The sequence below is a fragment of the Labrus bergylta genome, chromosome 5 (genome assembly GCF_963930695.1).
Source record: "Labrus bergylta chromosome 5, fLabBer1.1, whole genome shotgun sequence".
NCBI classification, from domain to species: domain Eukaryota; kingdom Metazoa; phylum Chordata; class Actinopteri; order Labriformes; family Labridae; genus Labrus; species Labrus bergylta.
This window is the reverse complement of record NC_089199.1, coordinates 23,574,055-23,601,510: the sequence shown is the minus strand read 5'-3', so window position 1 is coordinate 23,601,510 and position 27,456 is coordinate 23,574,055. Positions and strand designations below refer to the sequence as shown.

The 27,456-nt window shown below is 42.5% G+C and overlaps 1 protein-coding gene across 4 annotated transcripts in view; it reads left to right on the top strand.

The window, feature by feature from the left end:
- Positions 1-27,456, top strand: part of raly (RALY heterogeneous nuclear ribonucleoprotein) — a 109,143-nt gene that overhangs the window by 58,401 nt on the left and 23,286 nt on the right. For 2 of the 4 annotated variants that reach the window (XM_065955235.1, XM_065955237.1), the window contains exons 2-6: positions 4,185-4,483; positions 8,575-8,647; positions 10,839-10,886; positions 21,809-21,972; positions 26,284-26,403. In XM_065955235.1, the coding sequence (XP_065811307.1) occupies positions 4,228-4,483; positions 8,575-8,647; positions 10,839-10,886; positions 21,809-21,972; positions 26,284-26,403 (661 nt within the window). In that variant the 5' untranslated portion in view covers positions 4,185-4,227. Of the gene's footprint in view, positions 1-4,153; positions 4,484-8,574; positions 8,648-10,838; positions 10,887-21,808; positions 21,973-26,283; positions 26,404-27,456 lie in introns of all 4 variants that reach the window. The other 2 variants (XM_065955236.1, XM_020653184.3) reach the window with 1 other exon arrangement.

The window sequence follows — 27,456 nt, the reverse complement described above, 5'->3', positions numbered from 1 at the left end:
ACGCTGTTACACTAAACACATATAGGACGCAGCGGTCCGAAACAACAACAAGAGTTTTAAACAGTTAAAACTCAGGACGCAGGTCCAACAAAGATAAAAATTACAGTTTCTGCTTTGATCAACAATTGTTAAAAACACTCTCTAAAGCTAATTCTGCCCAGACCTAATTAAGCCTCACTTGTGAATCGCTTTGTCCGCGATTGGTGAAAGGAAAAGAGTCCGGCGATGGAGCAGATCTTCTGTCCGTCCTGGTGCAGAGGCGTCTGATGGCGGCGAGGGTCCCTTACGGCGAGAGCGGCTTCGTTGGTTCTCCGTCGAGTGGAAAGATGTCCTTTGATGTCCTTTCGTTGCAGGACGGAATAAGACCGTTATCTTTCTGATAATCTGTTATAGTCTGACGCTCTCCGAGAAACTGAGATGCGTTCACTGGACAATCCGAGCTCGGAATTTAGAACACTGCCGGCCGCGGATTACCTGCGCGCCAAAACTTAAAACAAAGGAAGATGGTTGCAGGAAACAGGAGATCTTCTTGGGTCTCCGAGCACCGAAGGTCAGCGCGTGAAAGAGGTCGAGCAATGGAAGTCTTGGAGTTTTGTAGCCTGGCCTGCTCCATGGGGGTCTACCTCAGGTCTCCTCCAATGAGGAGAGAGAGGTTCCGGTCCCCCCTTTACTTCACACGTAGGTGTGAAGTACCGCAGGGGATTCTGGGATTAAGAGTCCTTTTAGGCCTCTTTGTGATCTCAGTGAATAACTCAAATGAGGCTTTTACAGAGGTGCAGGCCCAAGTCCATTGTATGACTGTTCTAAGCCTGCGTGGCCCAACATTAACAACAGTGCAAGTAAACAAAACATTTTAACCTAAATATAAAGTGTCAATTTAAATTAAACTTAAAGCTTAAACTTGACTTAAAAATACAAAATATAAAAGAGTAGATATAAGTGGACAGTGATCGGACTAACAGATGTAAACAGATGTAACCAGAACTATGTGCAGTAGTGACCAGATGTAAACATAACTATGTGCAGTAAACGAGAAATAAATATATATATATATATATATATATATATATATATATATATATATATATACAGAACTATGTGCAAGTAGGCAAATACTAAATGATAAGTTATTAAGGTGCATGGTGAATAATAATGGAACAACAGAACTAATATATACAATATAACTGTGAGGTAAAAATGAGATAAATAAAGTGACCGTAGCTGTAAACGTACACATTACACATTTATTGGTATCAGTTTAGAAGCAAAGGAATTACATTTCTTCAAATTATAACAAGTGCCTGTTGGACCAGGCAGGAGAAGCTGAAATTGACAATAAAGAGAGGGAGTCATCTTTTTAAGCAGAGTCTCTGTAACTAGTCTGGAGGTCAGGGGGTTAAGCTGTGAGTCCCAAATCAGCCTACTAAACCATTTATCTATTTTTAATAGACAGTTTCTGCTTTAAAGCGACATGTTCCCAAACCATGACACCAAGCAAAAGGATGCTGAATATATACAGTATAATACAATATATGAAACACAATATTCACAGTAAGAACAGGAAAATATGAGTGAGTGTAAATCCTCAAGTTCTCTTCTCATAGAAAACTCATCCATTAACAGGACTTACAAGAAGAACATTAATGGATGCAAATCGCTGATCCTGTAGCGCATGAGTGCTAATCTTACACACACACACACACACACACACACACACACACACACACACACACACACACACACACACACACACACACACACACACAAAAGGGCGAGCAGTATTTACACGGTTAACTTCTGCTGCGTGACTTCAGGGAGAAAGCATCGTTAAGAAATTAACATAAACCACAGGATGGTACAGAATTAATCATCGTGTCCTCTCGACATGCTGAGTATGTATTTTTTCTTAGTGAACCACTTTTTAATCCTGAGTCCAGTCAAACTTTTAAATTAAACAACTATCGTCTCCATGGAAACACTGGATGATACGTCAAAGACCGTTGGATACATTAGCCCGTTGGTGAATTCCTCTTCCTCGGGTCAGATTCACTCGGTCAACAAGTTAATTTCATCGAGGGTGGTCGGGCAAAGTAGCAGAGAGAATTCCCATGATTCCCCACCAGAATCGACATCATCTTTTGTTATTGTTTTGGTAGAGAGCCTCCTGGTGGCAGAATCTACATACTGCACCTTTAAATATTATCCACTGAGTAATTTGTTGTTTCAGGCACACAACGCTAACAGACATTCTGGGAAACTGGAACTCTTGATGGTAATTGGGGACAAAAATAAATACGAGAAGACGATGATAATAAGCTCATTTGATTTAAAAGCTAAACATGTACATTTAAAGCATTAAGTCAGCGTTCTGATCCATTTACAAGGCTTACAAGCTTCATCCGGTTTTATGCTAATGTGTGCATGTATCATGAAAATATGAATCCCCAAAGGAGGATGCTTCTAGAGCTAATTTACTTATATAGCATGAGATTTTTGGGCTTCAGTGTTTAGCGACACAGTTCTATGTTTTGTGCAAAGACAGATGGAGTGCTTCTCTCTTTGCTCCAAACACTGTTTTATATGGAAACTGGTGCATTTTCATGTTTGCAGCTTTTAAAATTGACTGCATGTAACGCTCATTGGTAATGCTACATAAATTCTGAGAGTCTGTTTGTTTTGCTGCTTAGGTTGTGTTTAGATGTAAACACCTTCAGAACCTGGAAACATTCCCACAAACTTCTCAGTCTCTCCCTCTCTCTGTCTCTCTCTCTCTCTCGCTCACCCACTCACATACACACAAACACACATACAGGATTTGCTGGATCAACACTTTTATAAGTTCACTTAATGTGGACCTCTGAAACAGACACACACACACACACACACACACACACACACACACAGGTCCCTCAGGGCAGGGCAAAACTAGATTTAATTTATTAAAGTTCGACCAATCAGGTTTAAGAAAGCTTTGTCACCGGGGAGGTCAGACAGATAGGTCCAGAGAGGATCAAAACACACACACACACACACACACACACACACACACACACACACACACACACACACACACACAGTGTCAGCAGTTTTGTCTCCTGCAGTCTGCTATCTGTGTTCATCGTCATCACTTGTTTACCTCTCTGTGCTGTGTTACAGTTGCTTCAGAGTTTCAGAGTTTCAAAGTTTGAGTTTTACGTTCAGCCTCTGCTGTTGGGGCCTTTTTGTCTTTACTGACAGGAACACTGAAGAGTGACAGGAATGTTGGGAGGAAAGAGTGAATAAAGAAAAACAGATTAAATAAAAATAATATTGATGTGTGAATTGATATGGATGAATGGATGGATGGATGGAAGTTTGGATAAATAGATGGATGGGTGATTGGATTGGTAGATAGATGGATGATGGATGGATGGTTTGATGGATGTTTGGATGAAGGGATGGATGGATTGATAAATGGATGGCTAAATCAATGAAAGGATGGATGGGTGTTTGGATGAATGGATGGATGGATGGATTGATAAATGATGGATGGATGGTTGGATGAAGGGATGGATGGATGGATGTTTGGATGGATGGTTGGATGAATGGATGGATTGATAAATGGATGAATGGATGGATGGATGGATGGTTGGATGAATGGATGGATGGATAGATGATGGATTGATAAATGGATGAATGGATGGATGGATGGATGTTTGATTGGATGGTTGGATGGATGGATGGATGGTTGGATGGTTGGATGGATGGATGATGGATTGATAAATGGATGGATGGATGTTTGGATGGATGTTTGGATGGATGGTTGGATGAATGGATGGATGGATGGATGATGGATTGATAAATGGATGAATGGATGGATGGATGGATGGATGGAAGTTTGGATGGATGAATGGATGGATGGTTGGATGGTTGGATGAATGGATGGATGGATGATGGATTGATAAATGGATGAATGGATGGATGGATGGATGGATGGAAGTTTGGATGGATGAATGGATGGATGGTTGGATGGTTGGATGAATGGATGGATGGATGATGGATTGATAAATGCAGAGCAGAGCATATCGTTCCTGAATTTTCTTGTTTTTTTCTTTATTTTATATTATTCTATCTTTATTTTTTTCTTTTATGTTTCTTTTTGATTCTTTTTCAGATCTCCTTCTTTTCTGCGTCGCTCCCTTCAGATCCATCCGTCCGTCTGTCTCCTCGTCTCCTCGTCTCTCCGGCATGTCGCTGAAGGTCCAGACCAGCAATGTGACCAACAAAACAGATCCCAAGTCCATAAACTCCCGGGTTTTTATCGGTAACCTGAACACAGCCGTGGTGAAGAAGTCGGACGTGGAGACCATCTTCTCGAAGTATGGTCGGGTGCTTGGCTGCTCCGTGCACAAAGGTTACGCCTTCGTCCAGTACGCCAGCGAGAGGCACGCCAGAGGGGCGGTGATCGGCGAGAACGGCAGGGTGCTGGCCGGACAGACGCTGGGTGAGTCCTCGGCAACCATTTGCATGTCATACATCGGACCTAGATTTTTTTTTAAGCTTGTTGAAAGTCAAACGGATGAATTCAGAGGTATCATAGAAATTACAAATATACCAGGTATTATAAGGGGCTGTCTAATTTACTCCGATGTGTCATTTTCTTTTTGTTGTTTAATCATTTGGTTTCGGCTGCACAGTGCTGCATTGGTTAGCGCTGTCGCCTCACAGCGAGGAGGTTCCTGGTTCCCCATCCCCATCTCTCTGTGTGGAGTCTGCATGTTCTCCCATGTGTGGGTTCTCTCCGGGTACTCCGACTTCCTCCCACAGTCCAAAGACATGCTCGTTAGGTTAACTGCTGACTCTAAATTGTCCAAAGGTGTGAATGTGAGTGTGGCTGGTTGTCTGTCTCTATATGTCAGCCCTGTGATTGGCTGGTGAACAGTCCAGGGTGTAACCCCGCCTCTCGCCCAATTACAGCTGGGATCGGCTCCAGCCCCCCATGACAATAGATAATGGATGGCTCTGCTTGTAAACAGAGTCCTAAAACCAGCTGTCTGATGGGTCAATATGTGTGTGTGTGTGTGTGTGTGTGTGTGTGTGTGTGTGTGTGTGTGTGTGTGTGTGTGTGTGTGTGTGTGTGTGTGTGTGTGTGTGTGTGTGTGTGTGTGTGTGTGTGTGTGTGTGTGTGTGTGTGTGTTTGTGTGTGGACTAACCCACGGTCATGAAGGCAGGGGTCAATATCAGGTTTGGTTAGATGAAGGTGTGTGTCATTCTGCCATTTCCAGAGTTTTGGATCACTGCCCCAAACACACAAACACACAAACACACACACACACATACACACACACACACACACACACACACACACACACACACACACACACACACACACACACACACACACACACACACACACACACACTCTCTTTCTCCTTCACGGTGAAGTAAACAGGCTTGAATCTTCAGCCTCTGGCTTCTGAAAAATCACTTTCTCTTTTCATCCCTCCATCCTTTTATCATCCTCACTTCTTCATCTGCTTCTCCTCATCTTCAAACACTTTCAAAATCACAACCTCGGAACACTTCAGCAATCATCCACTGTCATCGAAAGGACGGGAATGTCTCTGTTATCCCGGTGAAGCCAGAGGTTAGCGTTACATCATTTACAGGCAAGGTTTCCTTTTTTTCTGTGGGGAGTTTAGTCTGCAAAGAAACACGGTCAATTATTTGTTCATAACCCCCTGGTGCGGCGCCCCTTCATCTGTTGAGTCTCAGTTCAAAGATAGGGTAGAAGCTATACAGCGGCTTCATTCCGGCTCACTTCAGCGGTTTGAGCCCGAAAGAGAAACTAAAGTGACTTCAGAGTCGCATACATTCTGGCTACTTAGACCGAGGTCGCATTGCAACAGTGTGATAGAGTATGAATGTGGCCCTAATCTGACTGGAAAAGGTCAGATTTCATGTGACCTGGGATCTGGCCTGGGTGAACAGGTGGCCTAGCGGTTAGCTCACGGCCCATGTACGGAGGCTATAGTCCTTCAGCTGGGCGGCCCATGGTCGAATCCGATATTCCCCACCCTCTCTCTCTCCCTGTTTTCTTGCTCAATCCTCTGTCCTATCACATAAAGGCAAAAAGCCCCAAAACATCTTTTTATTAAATCAGACGGTCTGATTCACCAAGAAGGAAATGCGACAGCTTAATGCTCCAAAAGTTGCACATGTCTGCTTAGTCTTAAAGTCTAATTCACAAACAAATAGATGTCTCATGATAGTCAGGCACAGACACGCCCATAGTGTTGTCATGCTCCGTGCAGTTTGCTCTTGTTTTGGGTCTGAATGTGGGGAGAAGTTTTTCTGCACCTTCACTCTGTGAGGATCTGAGCTCTCGTTCACATTCAGCTGAATGTTGGCCACATTGACGATGAGCTCGGAGGGGAGGGGAGGCAGACTTGTTTGTCTGATCACTGGAAAGCTTAAGCATGGGTGCAGCTACCACCTTTACACACCTTTTTTTTTTTTTGCTCCACTCTAACAGCTCCAGGCTGTTGGCGCCGGTTTTGTGTATTTGAGGCTTTTTGCAATGAGGCCTATTTCTATAGACAGGCGGCATTTTCCCCATAATGACTGCATAATGGTTCTTTTAAATATGCACAAACAGAACCGACACACAGAGACGCTGTTTGCTCTGCAGCTTGGATTAGGATGCATTTAACCCTTTGTGTGTGTGTATGTGTGTGTGTGTGTGAGTTAGCTGGGTCTTTGTACAGGTTTAGCAGAACTTGGGGCGACAATAGCACAGTCCGTATGGGACCTGGGTTGGGAACTGTAGGGTCACCGGTCCCGATGCGAACGAAGTTGGTCTGGTAGTTAGAGAGTTGCCAGGGCACTTCCTGAACTCCGCCCTTGAGCAAGGCGCCGAACCCTCAAATGCTCTGGTTTGCTCCCTGAGTAGCAGTGCGTAGCAGCCCCACTCTCGTCTAATGCATGTCCACAGGTCCTGCTCGTGAATGTGTGGGAAGCATGTCACTAAATAACAGAGTCTAAATTCAGAATTTTCCTCAGGGATTATTGAAGTATATACAACACAAACAGAATCAGGCCCTGAATGTAGTCGTTCCACAGTAGAATAAAAACATGCAATGATGAGTGGAGTATCAAACCGGGTCGTCGTGATCAGCATCCAGAAGCGTGCTGGTAGAGACTTCAGCCCCCAGAGATCCTTCACACGATGAGGACTTCACAGAATGGATGTGAGGATGAATCACAGGTTGTTTCCTTTTGTGAGCACAGAGCAGCTTTTAACTTTACACCCACGTGTAGCGAGCAGGTGGATACACGCAAACAAGTGAGTCCTTACACGCTGCTGAATAAATCAACATAAAAGTAGAAGCTTCTGTTCTCCTGTAATTCATGACAGCAGCTCTCCTTTTTGTGTTTTTTTTTTTACAGTTTGAATTGCGTTTTTTTGTGTTTTTGTTTATAGTGTTACATGTTTACGTATCCTGCAGGGGAATGACATGATGATGTAATTCAAACTGGTTTCTGTTAACAGAGTACAAAGGTCTTCTCAGTTTTCTAGTTGGTGTTGAGATTGAAACTTTCCTGCTCTTTGTGTGAACACTGAATGTCTTTTAAAGATCGTTCCAAGTGCATCCAGAGAGGAGACACTAAACTGAGTGTGAGACAGAAATCAACATTTCTGACCTGATTCCACTTAACATGCTTTTTCAAATCTCTGGTTTGCTTCAGCCCAAGTGAGCGAGACACGATTATCCCTGGTTTCTGACTCCACTGTCCTGTCTCTGAAATAAAAGCATAACAAAAAAACTGTTCCCAGTGAACAGCTGACTGTACCAACGACATCTGCAAAATAGCTCAACAGCTCCCTCTAGTGGACTTTATGAGGCCGTACATGATCCCTAATTTTTACAGCTTTAATTTATATTTTTATTTTTTTACAGGGACATTGCATATTAATAAACATTTCTGTAAATTTGCCAGAGTTAGCCAAAAGCTTAATTTTCATCTGTTGTCCCTGGCCAGATTTTATAAAAGGCTCCCCAAAAAAAGAAAAACGAATTCAAACATCGCTAAAAGCTATAAATAGAAATATCATGACAGTAATTAAGCAGAAAGGTAAGCAGCCATGCAGGATACAAATAAAGCAGCATTTGGTTAATATAAAAAAAATATATCATGCAGGACAGACATGGAGCATCATTGAGCAGACAAAACAAATATAACATAATATCAAACACCACTCATTTTCCAAAATCAAGATAAATGAAGTGAGAAATTATTTTAAGACACATGGACACATCAGGCAGATATTTTATAGTTATTCAAATGAAGTAAATTCTCTTTTTTGAAACAGAAGAATAAAGCTGACTTTATACTCTGAAGTAAAAGTTGAAAATTGTGATATTTACTGGTAAGATGTGAAGTGGGAAGTTTTGTTTTTCATTGTTCATTTACTTAAGTTTCTAAATATTTCAAGTCAGGTTTCCGGTAGCTCTGATATCCAGCGTTCATTTCTTTTGACCTGTTGTGGATGTTTTTGATGGCGTTGCTCTCCTCTGCTCGCTCTCTCTTCAGATATCAACATGGCCGGAGAGCCGAAGCCAACCAGATCCAAAGGCCTGAAGAGATCAGCAGCTTCCCTCTACAGGTACACGCCCACATCTGTGATCAAAACGTTTTGATTAGTCAGCGTGTCACTCAGCCCGTTTGTCTCATTTTGAGCATCGCTTCAGGTTGAATGTTTTAAAGGCCAAAGTTCAGCTGCGTAAAATTCAATAACTTTCAACTTCAGATGGTCCCTGATGTAAAATATTTCCCTCAGCTGGGGACTCCGTCGAGGAGGGGGCCGCCGCAGAGGGTCTCTCGGTTTTGTTTACACTAAGGCTTTCACAGTAGTCCCTGTCATAATACCGCACATGTGCTCTTCATTTAGCATGGTTACTTTTTACCCACATCTTTAACATCACCCGACAGTATATTTGACAGTGTTAAATAGCTTCTCAAAAATGGGCAAACAAAGAAAACGGAGAGGGCCAAACCGGAACAAAGATAAGAATGTTTGTTGTCCTCAATGAAGCAGTCACATCGTCCAAGCTAACCTCCAACCTGCCATAACAAATCAGCACAGGCAGAGGGAGCGCAGGGAAGCAACTGACTGAAAATAAATGTGAGAAATTGACGTTGCTGATTGTGTCCAGCGGGGATCCCCCCCCCACCCTGAAAATGCCTCCTGGTAATTTCCTCCTTCCACTTCAATCAGCGTAAACTCTCCCACTGTTCTGTGTTTAAAAAATTATCTCACTTTGCTAAGGACCTTCTGGGAATGCATAAGGGAACAGTTAGCTGCGGGCAAACACTTCCACATCAAAGGGGTTTCACTTACAGCATCCTTAAGGAATCCATATGGACACATAGTCAGCGAGCGCAGCACACGAGACGTTAGGAGCGACTTCAAGCGAGGTGGATTTATGCATCCAGACGCAGGATCTAAATTAGAAGCCGACAAGAGAATTTACACAAACTAATGTGTCGACTAGAAAAAAAACCTGCAGAGTAACTCCTCCTGTGGGACTCCAATCTGTATAAATCTGAGATATCAAAACCATGTATGGTTAATCACCTGCTGAAGACAGTGGAGGCTGAGACCCTGAAGTAAAAGTTTCAAGGTTTTAGGCCGCTGTGTGACCAACACTGCTGCGTTACTTTTTGCATGTTTCATATTTGAGATAGTTTTTTACCCGATCAGACACGGAGCGAGGAGGATGTGAGTACATGACACGATCTGAAGGCGGTTAAAAATACATTTTGGAAAAGAGCGCCGGTGACGTCAACAGCGCCTTTCTGAAAAATGTTGAAAGATTTTAAACTTGACTGCTCGGAGCAGCCGCACAAATAGGCGGAGCGTGGAGCGCTGGTGGCGCAGTATGGAGGCTTTGAACGTGGCGGCCCACGTTCAATTCCCACCTGTGGCTCCTTTCCCGCATGTAATTTCCCTCTCTCTCTCTCTCTCCCTGATTTCTGACTCTATCTACTGTCCTATCCCTCCATTAAAGGCACAAAAAGCCCAAAAATAAATGCTCAAAAAAGGCGGAGCGCTGGAAAAAAAAAACGCTGGGCGCTGCGCTTTTTGTCCAGGCGGCCACGCTCTCTATACTCGTTGAAAACTATTTTAAAGAGACGCTCAGAAAAAAAACACAGGGCCTAATAAGATTTAAATCTAAATCCTTGAATGAGTAAAAGCACATACAGGAAATAAAGAAGCATTCCTTGCCTTGATTTCATTTATTTAATTCGACTTATGTTTCACTTTCTGCAGCGTCAGGAGCTGCTGAGTCCCTCACCACACACACTCATTTCCAGTAAACATCCCATCTGGGTCATCTGAGTTAATGTTTATTGATTTTCATTACAGATTTTATTACGGAGCATTATTTATTTCAACATGGTCTGCAGCTACAGAACAAGAAGTCTTCATGTTTTTCTAACTACGCCTGTCCTTGCTGTTGCTTAACCAGAGCATGTGCAGTAAAAGTTCATGCACGCTAACAGCGATAGTAAAATGTGTCAGGTTACATTCACTTTAGTGCACATCATGCTGCAGAATCCACTTTGGGTTGCCAGGTTTTCTTTTGTCGCTCGTTTTTTATTTCTCCCCGTCCGTCTCCTGGGGTGAGGTGACGCACGCTGCGGTTTCTTTTCTCTCCGCCAGACAGTTTGGGAAAGGAAACCGGATAAACGTCCCATATGCTGTTTTAAATGTGTTTTCATGCTCGTATTCAGGCCTCATATATGTCTATTGTTCATCAGTCACTCTCCTGTGTCGTTCTTTTCTTCCACAGTGGATATGAGCTGGACTACGATTACTACAGAGAAGACTTCTATGACAGGCAAGAGGACACACACTCCGGCACCTGTGTTAAGTCTTAAAATTCTAGATACGGTTGAGATTGAACAGAGTGGCAGAGTTTGCATGATATTTACAAAAGTTAGTGAGGAAATTAACGGAATGGATAAATAAATCAGAGCCCAGACAGGTTTTGTCCATTTGCAGGATGAAGAGGATCAGGGACAAGATGGACAATTCTTTAGGGAAGGTCAGGGAGTTAGAGAGGTTTGTGGAGTGGGGGAGGGGGGGGAGGGGCAGCAGCTGGATCTCTGCAGGTGCTTGTATGTGAATATGTGTGTGTGTCCATGTGTGTATTTGTTAAATTGTGGTGTGCAGGCATAACATGTTCAGACCCACAGTTCCAAAGAGAGTGAAGTGATTAAAGACGAGGGACTGAAATATGATGTGGTGTGAATCCAAACGAAAATGTCAACAGACTCTGATTGCATGTGACGAGGAATAAAAAGTCAGTGTAGGAGGCCTACTGTCCTGATTCATGCGGATCTGTTCCCCGTGTTTCACTTTACCATTAGTGCACCCAGGGCCGCCCCTGGCCAAATTGGGGCCTGAAGCAGAATTTTATTTTGAGGCCCCCCCCATTACAAAATGACTGTATCACGAAATGCCATTTAGGTTTACAACCTTTATTAGTAGGAACAAATCACATGAACAGCCTCTATCAACAATGGAACAAGCCTTGTTGCAGATGCGCACGTCTGCATTTTCTGGATGCAAAGTCATCAATGAGGTCATCATATGACAGGTGCTGTGCCACTTCTGAGTTGATGCTTATGATAGCCAGGCCTCTCAAGTGTTCTTGCGCCATTGATGAGCGGAGGTATGTTTTGATGAGTGACGGGTGACGTGCTGGGTGAGGCTGCTTCAGTAGACATGGTGCTTGATGGCCCTTGTGACGTTCTGGGCGCTGGCTCCGTATCACCCTTAGTAACAAACTTCAGCATTGACCCTGTTATGACAAGAACTCCATCATACAAGCAGATTATTAAGATTTGTTTTGGTCTTAATGGTAAATTACACAATGAAATTAATGTAAATACTAGCCTCACAAAGATTAAAATGCAATTAATGCAAATACGACTACAACTAATAATAATATTAATCATGATTTGATTTGATAATATTTCTATATTTAAATATTGTTATATACTTATTTTTATACTTAGGTTCTATATTCCTACAGCTGCTGTTTGCTGCTGCAAAGCTTTAAATTTCTCCATTGTGGGTCAAATAAAAGATTATCTTAATTTATTTTATTTTATCTAATCTTATCTGACTGTTATGAATTAAATTCACCAAGAGATGGCGACATTTTACCTCCATAAAAATAGCCCAAAACTTCTATTGATAGCATAGATTGATAGGCTATAAATCTGAGCCAACATATGAACCACCAACTGGTCAATTAACCACTCCTTTTTTAACAGAGGTGAATGTATATGCAGTTAACAAGACATGCAATAAATGATAATCAGGGCTGCTGGAAAATTTAATCTCCAGTCCACATCTAGACGGAAGTATCCTCTCTTCTGTCCCATGATTAGCAGGCTAGCAGCTGGGGTGTTTATGCCACAAAGTTTTTCTTTTTTATTTCAAAAACATACCCATCTTCAAGTGAAGCACGAGCCTCCTGTTGTTTTGACTTTTTCTTTCTTTTGCTTGCTCCTGATTCATATTGCCATTTGGAGGCCATCTCTCCACCTGCATCCAACTGCCTGCCAGCACATCTGACCACTGATTGGTCAGATGCTGCGTGCTGTCAATCATTGCGGCAACGCGTGTCAGATTACTCCTCTCTTTTTTTTTCTCTCCTGCCTCGGGCTGACTTGGTGCTCTAATGCATCCCCTTGCGCAAAATGGGGCCCCCCATGGATCGTGGGGCCCTATGCACAGCGCGTGTTCTGCTTGTAGGGAGGGGCGGCGCTGAGTGCACATGTTAGTTTCATGTCAGCTCCGTTCCACAATAACAACCCGCTCACTATTATCCCATTAGAAAGTTATTTAAAGGCACAATGAATCAAAGATATTTTTGCACTTCCTGTAAACATAAAGTAACAAAAGCAGTTTAAAACACTTGATTTGTAGCTTTGGGTTGTTTTTCAGGAATGTATCTGTAAAGACCCTGACGCACCAAGCAGACGGCAAAGAACTAGTTGGCCAAAAAGTTGCACTTGAACTCACCGCAAAGACTACAGCCGACGGGCAACCACCATGCTCATGTGTGAGAGGAAATAACTCTCCATGCCAGCAGGTGGTGGTAGGAGAAGACCATTTTCACACCGCTGTCGCTCACCACTCGTATTATAGGTAGCCTACTAACGGAGAATAATGTCTGATAAAAAGTTGAAAATGGCGCTGGTGTTGTCAGCTCTTAGTCTTTTAGTGGAAAAAGAAAAGAAGAGGCGGAGGAGACAAATAAGGAGAAGCAGCACTAATGGGTGAAAGCATGGATACTACAGCGACATGCTCAAGGGGCTTTCCTGAACCTGTGTTGAGAGCTGGAGATGAATGAAACCTCTGAACAGCCAATCAGAGAGATTCCTCTCACTGACCACCAACGCAGATTCAACATGTCGAATCGGCTAAAAAAGGGCAGACAGAGGCCGATATCGGCCACAGGACACACCCCAAAAACTAGGGCGACGACCGCTCACCGATGGTCTAACTAGGATCGACGGCCAACGATCTCCTTGGTTTGTCAGGGCCTTAAGATATTTAGAGTTTTGAAGTATTTTGAAGTGTTGGGCCGCAGTCCAAGCCGATGTATTTGGCGAGTTTTGTACGTGATTGGCCAACAGCTGCTTTTTCTGGCTGAACCTCAAACTGAGCCTGACGGTGAAGCAAACATGGCGGCCGACAGCACGAGCACTGCATTAATTCAGTCAATTCACCATTTACAACAGAAGGGTTAACTGTGTCTTTCATCATGATAATACTATTTACAAGATTGTGCACAAAAACCTTCAACCAGGGAATTAAATGCCTTCAGGGCGATTTTTCTCTCTGTCTCTCAGCGTCTCGATAAAACCAATCTGAGAAACATCTGGTCAAATTCAATCCATTTACATTGACCTCTGCAGTCATGTCACAGTGTGGTAGCCATTACTGCTCCGACAATGCCAGATGAAAGTCATTATCAAAGCTATCACTGTTGTGAGGGTAAGAAAAAGAGCTGCATCTGTAGTCCTGGAATTTCACGTTTCTGAAGCAAATCCTTGGACCCACTCGTGTATGTCTTAACTGATTTCCCTGAGAGTTCAGGCCTTTGAAACTTCACTTTGGTAGCATGGGGGAAAACATGCACATGGGCCAATTGGAGGAAGTGCACATACTAAGCAGGATACAAGAAGACATAGAGAGCTGAGGTGAATCAGAGATCATCCAGATGATCCCAGATGTCAAACAAGTGTCAGTTTCCGATCTGTTTGAAGAAATCTTTGCATTGAAAGAAAAAAAGTCTGAAACAATCCGGGGTCATTGGACGCAGAGGATTTGTTGGCGCACATGTTTTTTGTTTCAACAAAGACTGTCATACTTGTGGGAGAGAAACAGCTTTCACAAAAGCCTCCTTTGACTCCTGTCAAAACGCATTAAGCTTTGTCTGTGTTGAAGTAAAACAGCCCTGTGCAGTGAAGAAGGGTAATCAAGGTTTCTCAATCTCTTTGGAAGGAGAAGAGGAGTCATCGCTGCTAATCCTTTGAATTATACATCATTACTCCAGATACTTAACTGAAGTACATTCAGAACAAAGAGGGAACAGCCGCAGAGCTTTTTTCTCACTGGATTTGTCGAACACATGGCTTGTCCTTTGGATGTAACTTGGGGTTTTCCAGTCCTGGAATGATGTTCCCTTTAACCCCTATGACCCCTGAATTCATCTGTTGGGACTACGAGAGTGTCTTGATTTATTTTATGTAACCCAGAGTACAATTAAACTACATAATTTTCATGCTCTCCTGGTCAGCTACACAATCCAAACCACACTGCTGTGATTTTTTTATTTTATTTAGATTTTAAGGCTGACGTTGAACTTTAAATCAAGTGTAACCCTGGCATTGATGGAAAGTACAAGTTGGGACAAGTCTGAAGGACAGCAGAGAGGAAACAAGTATACGTTCATTTTGTGCAAAGTTGTTCAACTCCATCTCAATTCTTTCAGCCATGCTTGGTGCATTTCTTTATCCAACAGTCTTTGTGTAGTTGGTTAAAATACATCAAGCATGGCGGGACACATCAAGTTGAGTCAGTGAAGACCAAGTGCCTGTGTCCACTTATGTTGTTTTTGCGCCCACAAGCGAAATTTCAGAGCGCTTCTCACCAGCGCTTACTCTTGCTGGGTTTCAAAAGCTAACTTCCGCTTCCCTCAGTAATGACCTTAAGGTCTGTTTTTAATGGCTCCATGTGCTTCTTATGTTTTCTTTAATTCAAGGAAATATCACGAAGAAAACATAAAGGAATCCTGTCCTGGCATGAGCAACAGTTTTGACCTGGAAATCATTTCCTCTGAAAGACGAGTTAGATTAGTTTTTCCACCGCCATTGTTGTTGCCAAAGCTGATATCACAACTCCTGCCCTTTCTTAAATTTCGATTGATTGATGAACCACGTTGACAAAATATCTCCTGAATGAAATGATAAAGTGAGCTTACTATATGATCAGACATTAAGGAAACATGCTTTGTTAAAGTGCTGGCTTCTCTGACAACAATGCAGCAGCCAGTATGTCCTCCTTCTAACTTTAGATTCTGGTCCTGAATGCTCTGGATTTGTTTGGACCAGAGAGGGCAGGCGGTTTTAATGCTCCCCTACACGGCCGTTTTGGACACCACTCAGATTGCCAGATATGAGAGCAGTTATCAGGTCAAACCAACAGGTGTTGCAGCGATGGAAGCGGGCAAGAGAACTGGTTCAGATAGAAGTGATTGTACCTGACCTAAAAAGCCTCTGCATGTTTCTAATAAGCTCCACGAGCAGAAACGTGCTCAAACTAGGATCAATATTAATTAGGGTGCTTTTGAAAAATGGAGAGAGGTTAGAACACATAATCTATGTGTGACAAACACCTAATTTCCATTAATTTTGAAAACCATTCCCATGAAGGAGTAAAAGTTCATGTTCATATTTTGAGAAGTAGGGTGAGGTTTTCCGAGAATAGGAAATGGAATAGCCTGAAGAGATAGCACAAAATAAAAAAGCAATAAAAACAACCACAACAGTACAAATCAAGATCTTTTTTTATTGTGACTTCCAGAAATATCATGGACTATCACTTCAAGATGCCTCCAGTCACATTACTGTGGGTGAATTTTTGTCCCTCCAATCCTCAGCCACATTAAAGACCTCGGTAAAATATGTGGATTGGGAAACAGCTTGTTAATGGATCTCCTCTCACTCTATTAATCAGTTTTTTTAAAGCAGACAAACATGATCTTAAAACTGAAAAGTATGGGGCACTGGTGGCACAGTGGTTAGTGCGTGCGCCCCATATATGTAGCCCCAAGCAGGCAGCCCGGGTTCACATCCCACTTGTGGCCTCCTTCCCACAGGTTGAGGAACTCTACATTGTGTGAAAATTTGAACTTCATACAAACAAATTAATAATTAAATTTTCAAATCAGCAAGTCCAGGATTAAACATACAAACATACCTGGTCAGTGGAATGGTCTGAACTGACCAAGTCAGCCACGTGGCAGCTAGCTCTGAGAGTTAAATCATTACCAGAGAGATGTGAGCTTTGGAGATGGGAATAAAAATCAGGTTTACAGCAACGGTTTCTTTAATTTATTGAATTTTGTTAAAAATTTTGAATAGGTAATTGATCGGAATCTAACTTTGGATTTTCGCAAATCTCAATCGTATGGACAATATAGATTTATGGGGGCTGTGGTCCTCCAGGAAACCCAGGTTCGGGTCCAACCTGTGGCTTCTTTCCTAACTCTCTAAGAGGCACAAAAAGCCCAAAAATAAACCTAAAAAAATCAGACAGAAAAAACACTGATTTATGGTTGGAAATGTAATTTATTTTTTATCCTCCTTGGGTTTCTCAAGATTTTTTTCCTTGGGTTTTATTTTATTGTTACTCCCCTCATCCCCATGTTTCACTTTGTCTTGTGGTCTTGGAATATATTGTTTTTTGAAGACTAACATGAAGTTTATTAGACTTGAGTTTTTGGAACAATACTTTCCAACTCAGCATTAGTATTCTACATCAACATAACTTAAACCAGAAAAAAATAATCACAAGCTCTCTTCAGTATACATATATATTATAATTATAACCAGAAACTGTGTAAAAGATGGATGTAGTTTCTTTATCATCGCTCGCTGGTTTCTGAAGAGGCGGTATGAAGTCCAACAATGATGGCCGCCATCTTGGAAGTGCTATGATAAATTGACTTGATCTTATGTAGTTCTTTTCTAGACCTGTGAAGTGTTTTTACACTGCATGCCATATTCACCAATTAAACCACAGTCACACACTGATGGCAGAGGCTTCTATGTGAAGTGGCCTTTAGTATAAATTCATTCTAAAATGCTAACCACCCGGTAGTAGTTTGTGGTACAGTGTCTTGCCAATGGACACTTCGGCATGGGACTGCAGGAGCTGGGGATCAAATGCCCCCTGCATATGGGAGACGACCGACTTTGACACTGATCCACAGCCTTTTTATCTTAACCCAACTTTGGATCAATCTAGTATTCATCATCCAGGTGGAGTTGAGACGGGCTTGGCCAGCAGAGACAACGCCATGCCAACTAGGCCCGCCTCTCTTTATACAAATGCATGAATTATTTACATTCCATAGAAAACCCATCCATTATTCTTCCAACCATCCCAGTCCAGATCATCATGGCAGTTTGCTGAACCGGCCATATGTGATATAAAATCCCACAATCCACTATGGGGTCTCCTGTTAGTTTTACATGCAGGGACGACCTCCACAGGAAGGGTATCCTAACCAGATGTCCAAACCAATGTGAAGGAGTGGCCGCCCTATAGTCAGACCTCCTTCCAGATGTCTTGAGCTCTTCTTCTCATCACTCAGGGTCAGCCACCCTGCGGAGGATACTGAAAGTTCAAGATTGAACCCGACGATCCTCTGGCCACATGCTGGCTTCTTAAACTTCTCTTCATCCATTCCCCAAAATCAGCCCCAATGCCAAAAACAGAGAAGTCCCGCAGAGCTAAAGTGGACAAACATCTGTCTTGGCAGGTGTTGAAATGTACTGACCAGCTGTGGCACAGATCTCAGTATCGATTTACGGTCATTACTGGATTCTGGCGGCCTCTTTCTTTCCCTCCAACAAAGTTTAGCTCCATAAAAGTGTAATAAATGTACAGTGGTGAACAGACATGTATGGTTCATTGGCAGTGTTGCTTTTCTCAGCTTCAGAGCTGTCAAGAACAATTTCTCTTCTTCCCCCCCCCCCCCCCCCCCCCCCCCCTTCACATTCCTGTCTATGTTGTTATTTTCTGTTCAGTCCTCATTATTTTATTCCTCATATCAAATCCAGCCTGACCTGGCAGAATCGGAGCAGAAATAAAACTTTATTCATCTTCTGAAATATGAACTGTTCAAAGAATCTGAGGATTAAGGACCATGTCTGCTTTGCTTATTCACTTTGTGCAGCAGAGCAGTTTTTGTCCAAACTATCATTTTCACAATGTGATTTACCATCAAAGCCACAGCCGAGGGTTTAGCAGGATTTATCTGCAGCTCAGTGACTCCACTTCTTTCTCCAGTTCACCGCCATGATGATGCATGTTGGACATATTTGTGACGTGCCTCAGTATTATGAACATATATTTACTAAGTGCTCTAGGTGCAGATTGCAGTTGACTCAACACTTTTGTATACCTGAGGTAAACAAATAAGAACTTTTATGAAGACTGAACAGACTGAAAGAGAGACAAGGGAGACTTCCTGTGGATCCAGGAGGACAAGAAAGAACCCAGGCTGCATTGACTCTATGCCATTGCTCATGGACCAGAGAGTTACTTTCACTTCTTTCCAGTGTACTACTGCACATTTTAAGAGGAATTAATAAGTTATCCAAATGAGATGAAGTAAACCCCCCCCAAAAAAAAATCCCTCAGAGAGCAAGGTGAGATATTGAAAATGATCAAAATATAGTTTACACATTAACTGACATTAAAGGAGCAATATGTAACTCTGACACCTAGTGTTTAAAGTTGGTACTGCAGCCCGAATTCAAATAATTGGAGAGAGCTTTCTCCCTCTACTCCTGCCTCCCTAGATGTGCCTGCATGTTGTCATGTCCTTTAAATACTTCTCTGTGTCTCTGTAATGGTGAAAACACAAGAGGGAAAACTAACATCCTATTTTAAAACCATAGTGGTTTATGTTTTAAACTTAATTTCCAAATCACTGCATCCAAATGACGACTACCCACAATAATTTTAAAAATGTATTTTAACTCAGAGGGTTCCAGAGAGCAGATTTGTGGTTTCCACTCTGCTGTCTTTGACTAAAGAAGTTTAATGATGGACGTTGAGTGAGAAAAAGAGAATCTGAATTTGCTAATATTGCCTGTGCCTGGCCTCCACGTGGATAAAATAACTTTCTGAATTTTGTTGACAATGTGATGTCATGTGGAGAGGACGCTTTCGTCACACGCTGCCAAGAGAAAAAAAAAAAAAATTGAGACAGATTTTTGGTTTTCTTCAATATTTAATCCTACACATTCAGTTTGAGCCAGGACAACAAAATATTGGCCAATAAACTTTCATACCTGTCAGAAGCAGGAACTGTGTGGGTGGTGTCTGAAATTATTTACAGATGTGAGCAGCAGTGAGGTCAACAACCTGACATCTTCTCAAAAAGAAATGACATTACATGTAGATGACAACAACATGTTGGGAATCAGAGGTGCAGCTTCACTGACACTGTGTATTTCACCATGGCTTAAGAAAATGTCGTCCCTACATGCTACATCTTAGAAAACTTTGAAACATTCTCAACATATTTTAAATTAAATAATTCAATGCAATTTTTAAAAACAAAGAATAGAATATGACTGTAACACTAAGACCCACAAGGCGTGGGTGCAGAGAACCTGTCTTGCAGCTGAGGTCCACTCGTTAATTATAGGTCTCTGATTATAGACTAAATATTTGATTACAAAAAAGGTTGTCTTGGAACCCTGAGCCTGAGGTGTATAAAAAAAAAGTAAAGCATGGCCAAAATGAAAAAAAAAGTTCTAATATGCAGGAAGGATTTCTCCTTTGTATTCCTCTCGTTACTGTTGTCCACACTTCTTTGCCGCTGAGGTGGAGGTCGGAGCAGGTTGTGCATGAATGAGGACGGCGGTGATTATGGGGACGACACAGTCTGATGGTGGTGGCTGGGCGTCAGGGACGTCGGGTGGTAGTAGTGCCAGATCACCTCGCTGAAAGTTTGGGGAGCTCCATCTACCCGAGAGCCTCAGCTGCCAGGGCAGAAGTGGAGGTGATGTTATACGTATGCACAAGCAGGCAAAACAACGAGTGATTGATTGACTGTATGTGGTGAACACAAACCAAAATAAATTGTGCATTAAAAAATGCCACAATGTGCGGCAAAATCTGAAAATCCGTTGGCTTTATATCTGCAAGTTGATGAATGCACAAAATATACCACAGTCAGAAACATAAATGTTACAGGAGCAGCTTCTCTGCAGTCAGAGGCGTTTCTTTACTTGTCAACAAGCAAGGCAGGTGACTGCTCGGGGTCCCCCTGTGACAGTAGGAAATCTCCCTAAAGGAGCCCCGTCTGACACTCACTGTTGTTTCACTGCTAAGAAACCAAAGTTTGTCAATGAAAGTCAGCGAAGGACCAAAAGAAAGAAGAATCATCCATCTGGAGGTGAAAAGTGGAAAACATAAATATGATGGAGCTAGTTGCCGTATTAATGGGGGAGAGACACAGAATAACATCACGTCTTCTAGCGTTATAGCGTTTGTTCTTTGAAGTCTAACAGTGGTTCACTAAGCTGGTACAGTCTGTCCGTGACTGAGTCGAGTGTGAGCTGCAGGGAGTCAGAGTCGTGACACGGTCAGACATAACGGTGATGAACGCTGATCGGAGGGGCTTCTATCAATTTTTGCCTAGGGGCCCAAACAGACTTTAGCATCTCAAAGCCTGCAGAACAAGCAGTTCTGAAAGCAAAATTTCAAAATGAATAAATCACACCTCAAAACATTTCATTTCAAAATATTGAACTGTGAAAACCTTTCTCATGTATGATCGATCTCAACTGTTGCTTCCTCGTCCTGCTAGAAAACAAAAAAAAATGCAGTATTGACTTATCTACAAGACACAGCAGGGTACTGAACATAACTCAGAGAGAGATAACATGTCCACTACTCAGGTGAGCAAATTCATTCAGTACGACCAAATGTGTAATTGCACAGATGTGTGCAGATATGTCCTTTTTGCAGCCCAATGTTCAGGGCTTATTTCCTCTAAATAAACACGAATTCAAAGATTCAGTAGCTAATCTGTTGATTAACCAGGGGCGCTGCTTGTCAACAGGCAAGGCAGGCAACTGCTTGGGCCCCCAGAGGGCTGACAAACTTTGGACCAAAGCAGCAACCCAAAATGTGCTAATTTTGCAATGACAGTAGAAAACCTCCCAATGGGGGCCCCATCTGACAGCACTGAATCTGTCCCCAACAGACCCTAGAATCGTCACTGTACTGTAGATTTTTTTAAATGTTTTTTCTGCTCATACACTTTCAACCTTCATCCTTCTCATCTCCTTCATCCGACCTTCACCTGCTCTTTCCTCCTCCTCCCTCTTCTTTTTGCTCCTGAACGCTCACTCCTACATGTCTGACAACTCTTCCCTTTTGTTCCTCTCCTCTCCTCTCTCACTCTCTCTCTCTCACTCTCTCTCTCGTCAGGTTGTTCGAGTACCGTGGCAGGGTGTCTCCGGTTCCGCGGGTGGTGCCTGTCAAACGCCCACGGGTGGCTGTGCCTTTGGTACGACGGGTCAAATCTCTGCCTGTCAAACTGCTGGCACGCAACGCCTCTCTCCTTTCCACCAGCAACGGCAACAAACAGAGATGTGAGGTTTACTTCATCCATCACTCTACTTCGATGGTTTTGAGTTTCCAGAGGCTTTAAAGTACACCAGTATGATCATCTGATACATAAATGTCACGCTGAACTTTCTGTCTGGTCTTTGAACGTCCCTCTCCTCTCTCTCTCTCTTGTTTACTATTTCTCCTCTTTCATCGCCCTGATGCCCTGACTTACTTTCTTTGTCTGCAGAGTTTTACTGAACGCCGCCCTGTGCAGAACCTTGACGAGCGGTTTTCACATCAATGATTTGAGTGTCTTTCTGTGTACTCATCAAAGTTGCATTCATTTAAAACAATGCTTACTTTATTTCAAAGTTTAAAATACAGAGCTGTAACTTTGTACTCGTTCCCCTCTAATGTTCAGTCTGTCAACATGTCCTTGAAACACAGCAACATTGTTCAATTTTAATCTGGAAGCTGAAATTATCCACTGGTTTTAATGAGACAACTGGCTCACTGAACTGCTTTTGTCCTAACCATCGCGGTCTTCACACCGACTGCATGTTGGCTGGAGAAGCATCCAGCTGCAGCCCTGGAGCTGAAGCCACTGGCCTGACAGAAGTCACTTTTTTTTCCTCAGAAATTAGACCATAACTGTGCCAATATACTTTTATTGTATAATTACAATGAAGTATTGTCTAGAAAACCTGACAGAAGAGACATAAACAGAGCAGCACGGCCACACATGGACGGCCACACATGGACGGCCACACATGGACGGCCACAGCGGGCGTAAACACAGAAATGTGTTAATTAGTGGAGACAGATGTTCGGATAATTCAATGTCAACAGTGAATAAACACACAACACTGATATATTTAATCGTACTTAAGAACTGTACGGGACAACTTTGCACAGCGTGAGTGCACCCTGGAAATGCATTAACTGTTGTTCTGCCAATACTAAAAAAGCATTCATCTTGAAAAACCCCCAAGAATAGGTACTCTTATTAAAAAATAATGATCCATACCAGAAATATCCCCTTTGATGTCTAACTATCAAATTCTGTGATATGAAAATGTTTCAGAAACTTCAGAAAATGGGAAACAGAGTGAATTTAAGCTCCGACAGGTGCAGGGTTAAATGTTCAGCAGAAATCTCACTCTGATACTTTGATGACATTATTGTCAAAAGAATGTTGCAACATATTTTTGTCAATTTAAAGAACTTATCCTCAATTATCTGTAATTTTTCCCTGTAAGACTCTGATCCTCTGTAATGCCGCCCCCCTGTACAGTGACCTCACAGAGGTCAGAGGTCAGTTCTTTGTCAATTTAAAGAACTTATCCTCAATTATCTGTAATTCTTCCCTGTAAGACTCTGATCCTCTGTAATGCCGCCCCCCCCTGTACAGTGACTCACAGAGGTCAGAGGTGCAGCTGGCAGGGATCAGTCAGGACTCCAACACTCCCTCATGGCGTGTCGCAAAGATTTCTAGGCCTCATGAAATGAGATCACATTAGGGCCCCTGCATAACAGTCTCAGCCAACTTTGCAATATTGCTTTAACGACACCTCCATTACAAAAATAACCAAATGAAAGCTTTTAATCAGGAAGCAGATGGCCTAGCGGTTAGGTAGTCCTCCAAGCAGGCAGCCTGGGTTCAAGTCCGTCCTGTGTCTCTTTTCCTGCATGTCATTTCCCACTCTCTCTCTGTCTCTCTGTCTCTCTGTCTCTCTCTCTCTCTCTCTGTCTCTGTCTCTCTCTCTCTCTCTCTCTCTGTCTCTGTCTCTCTGTCTCTCTCTCTCTCTCTCTCTCTCTCTGTCTCTGTCTCTCTCTCTCTCTCTCTCTCTCTCTCTCTGTCTCTCTGTCTCTCTCTCTCTCTCTCTCTCTCTCTCTCTGTCTCTGTCTCTCTCTCTCTCTCTCTCTCTCTCTCCTCTCTCTGTCTCTCTCTCTCTCTCTCTCTCTCCTCTCTCTCTCTCTCTCTGTCTCAAAAATGCTTTTGATTCCGAGACGAGACCTTCAAAAAGGGGTCTTTAAACCGGTCATGAGACCAAGTTGGGTTCTCAAGTACTACAACACTACTTGGTGCCTATGTGTATGAGATGCATGTCTCTCAATAACAGAGTGAAAAAACAGAATTCCCCTCGGAGATTACCAGCTTCAAGAAACTCCCACACCGGCTTATGTTTCTCCCTGCACGCTGAAACCCAGCTCTGTCAACAGGCCTTAAATCCTCCCCCTTGCTCCTCTTCTCCTCAGGATTGTTTCTTATTTCAGAGAAAATCAAACTTTAACCCCAGTGCTTGATAACATCTGACTTGTATTGACTTGCACTTTGGTGCATTGCAACATGTTGATAAAAGGGTAATCTTTAAAACTCGGTCCAACAGGCTGAAAAAAGCATCAGAGAAGGCATCTTCCACTCACATCAGACCTGCACCTGTCCAGAGGGAACGTCTTGTCAGAGTCAGACTCTTCCCTCTTCAGGAGAGACTTCATGACTTGGCTGCTGGGTGGGAGGTCATAGGGTTTCTCCGGGGTCGAAATCTGTTTTTACAATCTTTCTTTTTCCTCTTATGGTAAACACGTCCAAGATGCAAATATTGGAAAACAAGACTTTTTGAAACCTTGAGCACCAGCCTGAAACCAAAACAAACTGCTGCAAAATAAACCCGATCCAAAATCCAGGCTAGGTCAAAAGATCAAGATCTATAGGAGAAAAGAAACGCTCAAAAAGCTAATCCGGCAGAGGGTTAGAGGAAGTGAACTGATGAAGTGGACTGGGAGCTAATCAAGCAATATGGACCAGGTGTGTGAGGGGGATTTATTATTTATTTTTCAGAGCTGGACAACCAAACAAGCTCCCCTGTTTGACGAGTCAGGAGTGAGAATAAACTGTTAGTGAACATTTTAATGTGTAAAACAGATTGTAAAGACTTTCAGGCCACCTGGGCCTCGTTTCAAAAATAGTCTCTAAAAAACTTCCGTGCAGTTTGTCTTTTAGATGATCCAAAATGATTTCACATGTTTATTGTTTTTGTGTTTGGATTGAATTACACCTCAACATGCGATCCAAAGACACAGACAGAAATACGACTCTCAGCTGGCTTGGTTCAAAGTTTTTCTGGGCCGAGACGTTCATATCGACTCATCTAATAAAGTCAAGAAAGATGAGATGAGAGGGAGTAAACAGCAAACATGGAGAGAAACAAAGGTGGAAGGATTCTGCAGAGAGAGAGAGAGAGAGAGAGAGAGAAGGGATGAAGAAAGACCAGAAATGAAGGAGGTGCAGAAAGAGTAAGGACCGAAAAGGTTTGTAGGTCAAGAGAAAAAGACAAAAACAAAACATGAAGAGGAAGAGGAGATGAAAAGAAATTCACACAAAAAAAAGATGCTGAGGTGAAAGAATAAGACAAGAAAAGAAAAGAACAGGGAGGTAACAAATAAAAAAATGGAGGGAGGAATGAGGGAAGAAGCAAGAAGATAGAAATGTGACTCACACACACTCAGAGCTGGTGAAATGTTCCTGCAGCTGCTAATTCACTCATCACTTGCTCCATCTGTCCGTCAGATACGGTGGCCCTGAAGGTCAAATGCAAAATCATTTTTCCAAAACGCAAAAATATATTATCATGAAACACAACACTAAGATGAACTTTACATCCCTGGAAGCTTTGAAATGTATCCCATTATGTTTACACTTTTAACACAGGTGTGATGTCCCATGATAATAAAATGCATTAATGATGATCAGCTAGACATTGAAAGAGTGAAAGTTAATCCACACTGTTGTTGTCATGACAGTCATGAAATCTGGTAAAAACATCAACATCAAGAATTCAAAAAAAATAGATGGATGATGTTTTCACTGATTTCCTGACAGTTTCACTTTTAGTTTTTCCACTTTTGCACGACAAGAATGAAAATGTTCTTTGGCAGAAAACTGAGAAGGTGAAGCGTCTCCATTTCTGGAGAGTCACTCCATGAATCTCCCCCTCCTGCCTGCTCGGCCACCCACCTGAGTGTGTGTGTGTGTGTGTGTGTGTGTGTCTGTGTGTGTGTGTTTAAAGTTGCTGACATGCTGCTGCTGTGTGTGCTGTAATAGTTGGCAAATGATGTCATGTCTCATGTTAAACCGCAGAGTCAAGTTTAAACCATGAACTGTTTGCAAACCCTCTTTCTCTCCTCAGGATTCAGCCTCAGTGTGATAGAAATGTCTGCAGATACACTCGTTTGAAAATGGATGCTGACACCTCTCCCTCCCTCTCTCTCTCTCTCTCTCTCTCTCTCTCTCTCCCTCTCTCTCTCTCTCTCTCTCTCTCTCTCTCTCTCTCTCTCTCTCTCTCCTCCAGCGGTGAGAGGTACAGAGCTGCAGGCGATAAAGTCCGAGCTGACTCAGATTAAAGCCAACATCGAAGCTTTGCTGGGCAGACTGGAACAGATCACAGAAGACACACACATCACCGCCACAGGTGACACACACACGCACGCACGCACACACACACACACACACACACACACACACACACACACACACGCACACACACACACACACACACACACACACATCCACAGGTAGCTCAAAACATTGTTTTTTGTTTTTTAATCCCTGAGGGACATTCGGTTTACACTCTGTTTTTGATAGACATGCTTCTCACACACAGACCTGAAATACACACATGCACAAACATGGAGAGCACATTTGAAACGGAGCATTTTTCTCATCATTGGGGGGGGGTTTGTAGATGGACTAGAGACAGATATTAAAGTTAGAAAAACATGGAGAAGTTTATTTTACAGAATATGTAACCTTTACGACTTTTATCATCTGTTTCAAATCAGGACGTTGTTGCATGTTTTGATGAAAACAGAAAAAAGGGGGATCATATCAGATCATATCAGATCTTGTCAAGACTATTTAATCCTTAAAAGGAAAACTCAAACATGAGTACAAAACAAACCTGTCATGTACTCGAATATGATATCTGTCCTTCTGGGGCTTGTTCCCGCCAGCTTCTGGCCCGTCCTGCTCTGCACCAGATGTTTGCATTTTCATACCGTTGTTCCTCGTTAGATTAGTGCGAACAAAAGAAAAACAAACCTGTTTTTTTAAAGGCTGAAGAAATGATTCCTTATGTTACAGCAGACCCAACACATTCTGAACATATTTCAGATCAACTGTAAACTGAGGTTGTTACAATAAGGTCACACCCTGCAGTGAAACATGAATATAGTGAAACATAATCATCGTTCTTACATATGTTCATGTGGTTACGTTTCTCTAATGGTTACTATGATTACTCTAAAGGCAAATAAATCCAGTGTCAGAGAGCTGCAGTCAAGTCCCTGAGTTCAGAGCGCTGCATCCAGAGAACTATGTTTTAAATTTTCGAGCTAAGTTACCCGGTGCTTTAGACGTGATAAAAAAAAAAAAAAAAAACAGGAGGTGATTTTTGTTTTAAATAAAGAAAAGCAATCAAGTTCGGCACACCAAGGAGCTCCTGTTTAAACAGCGTTCCTCTCTA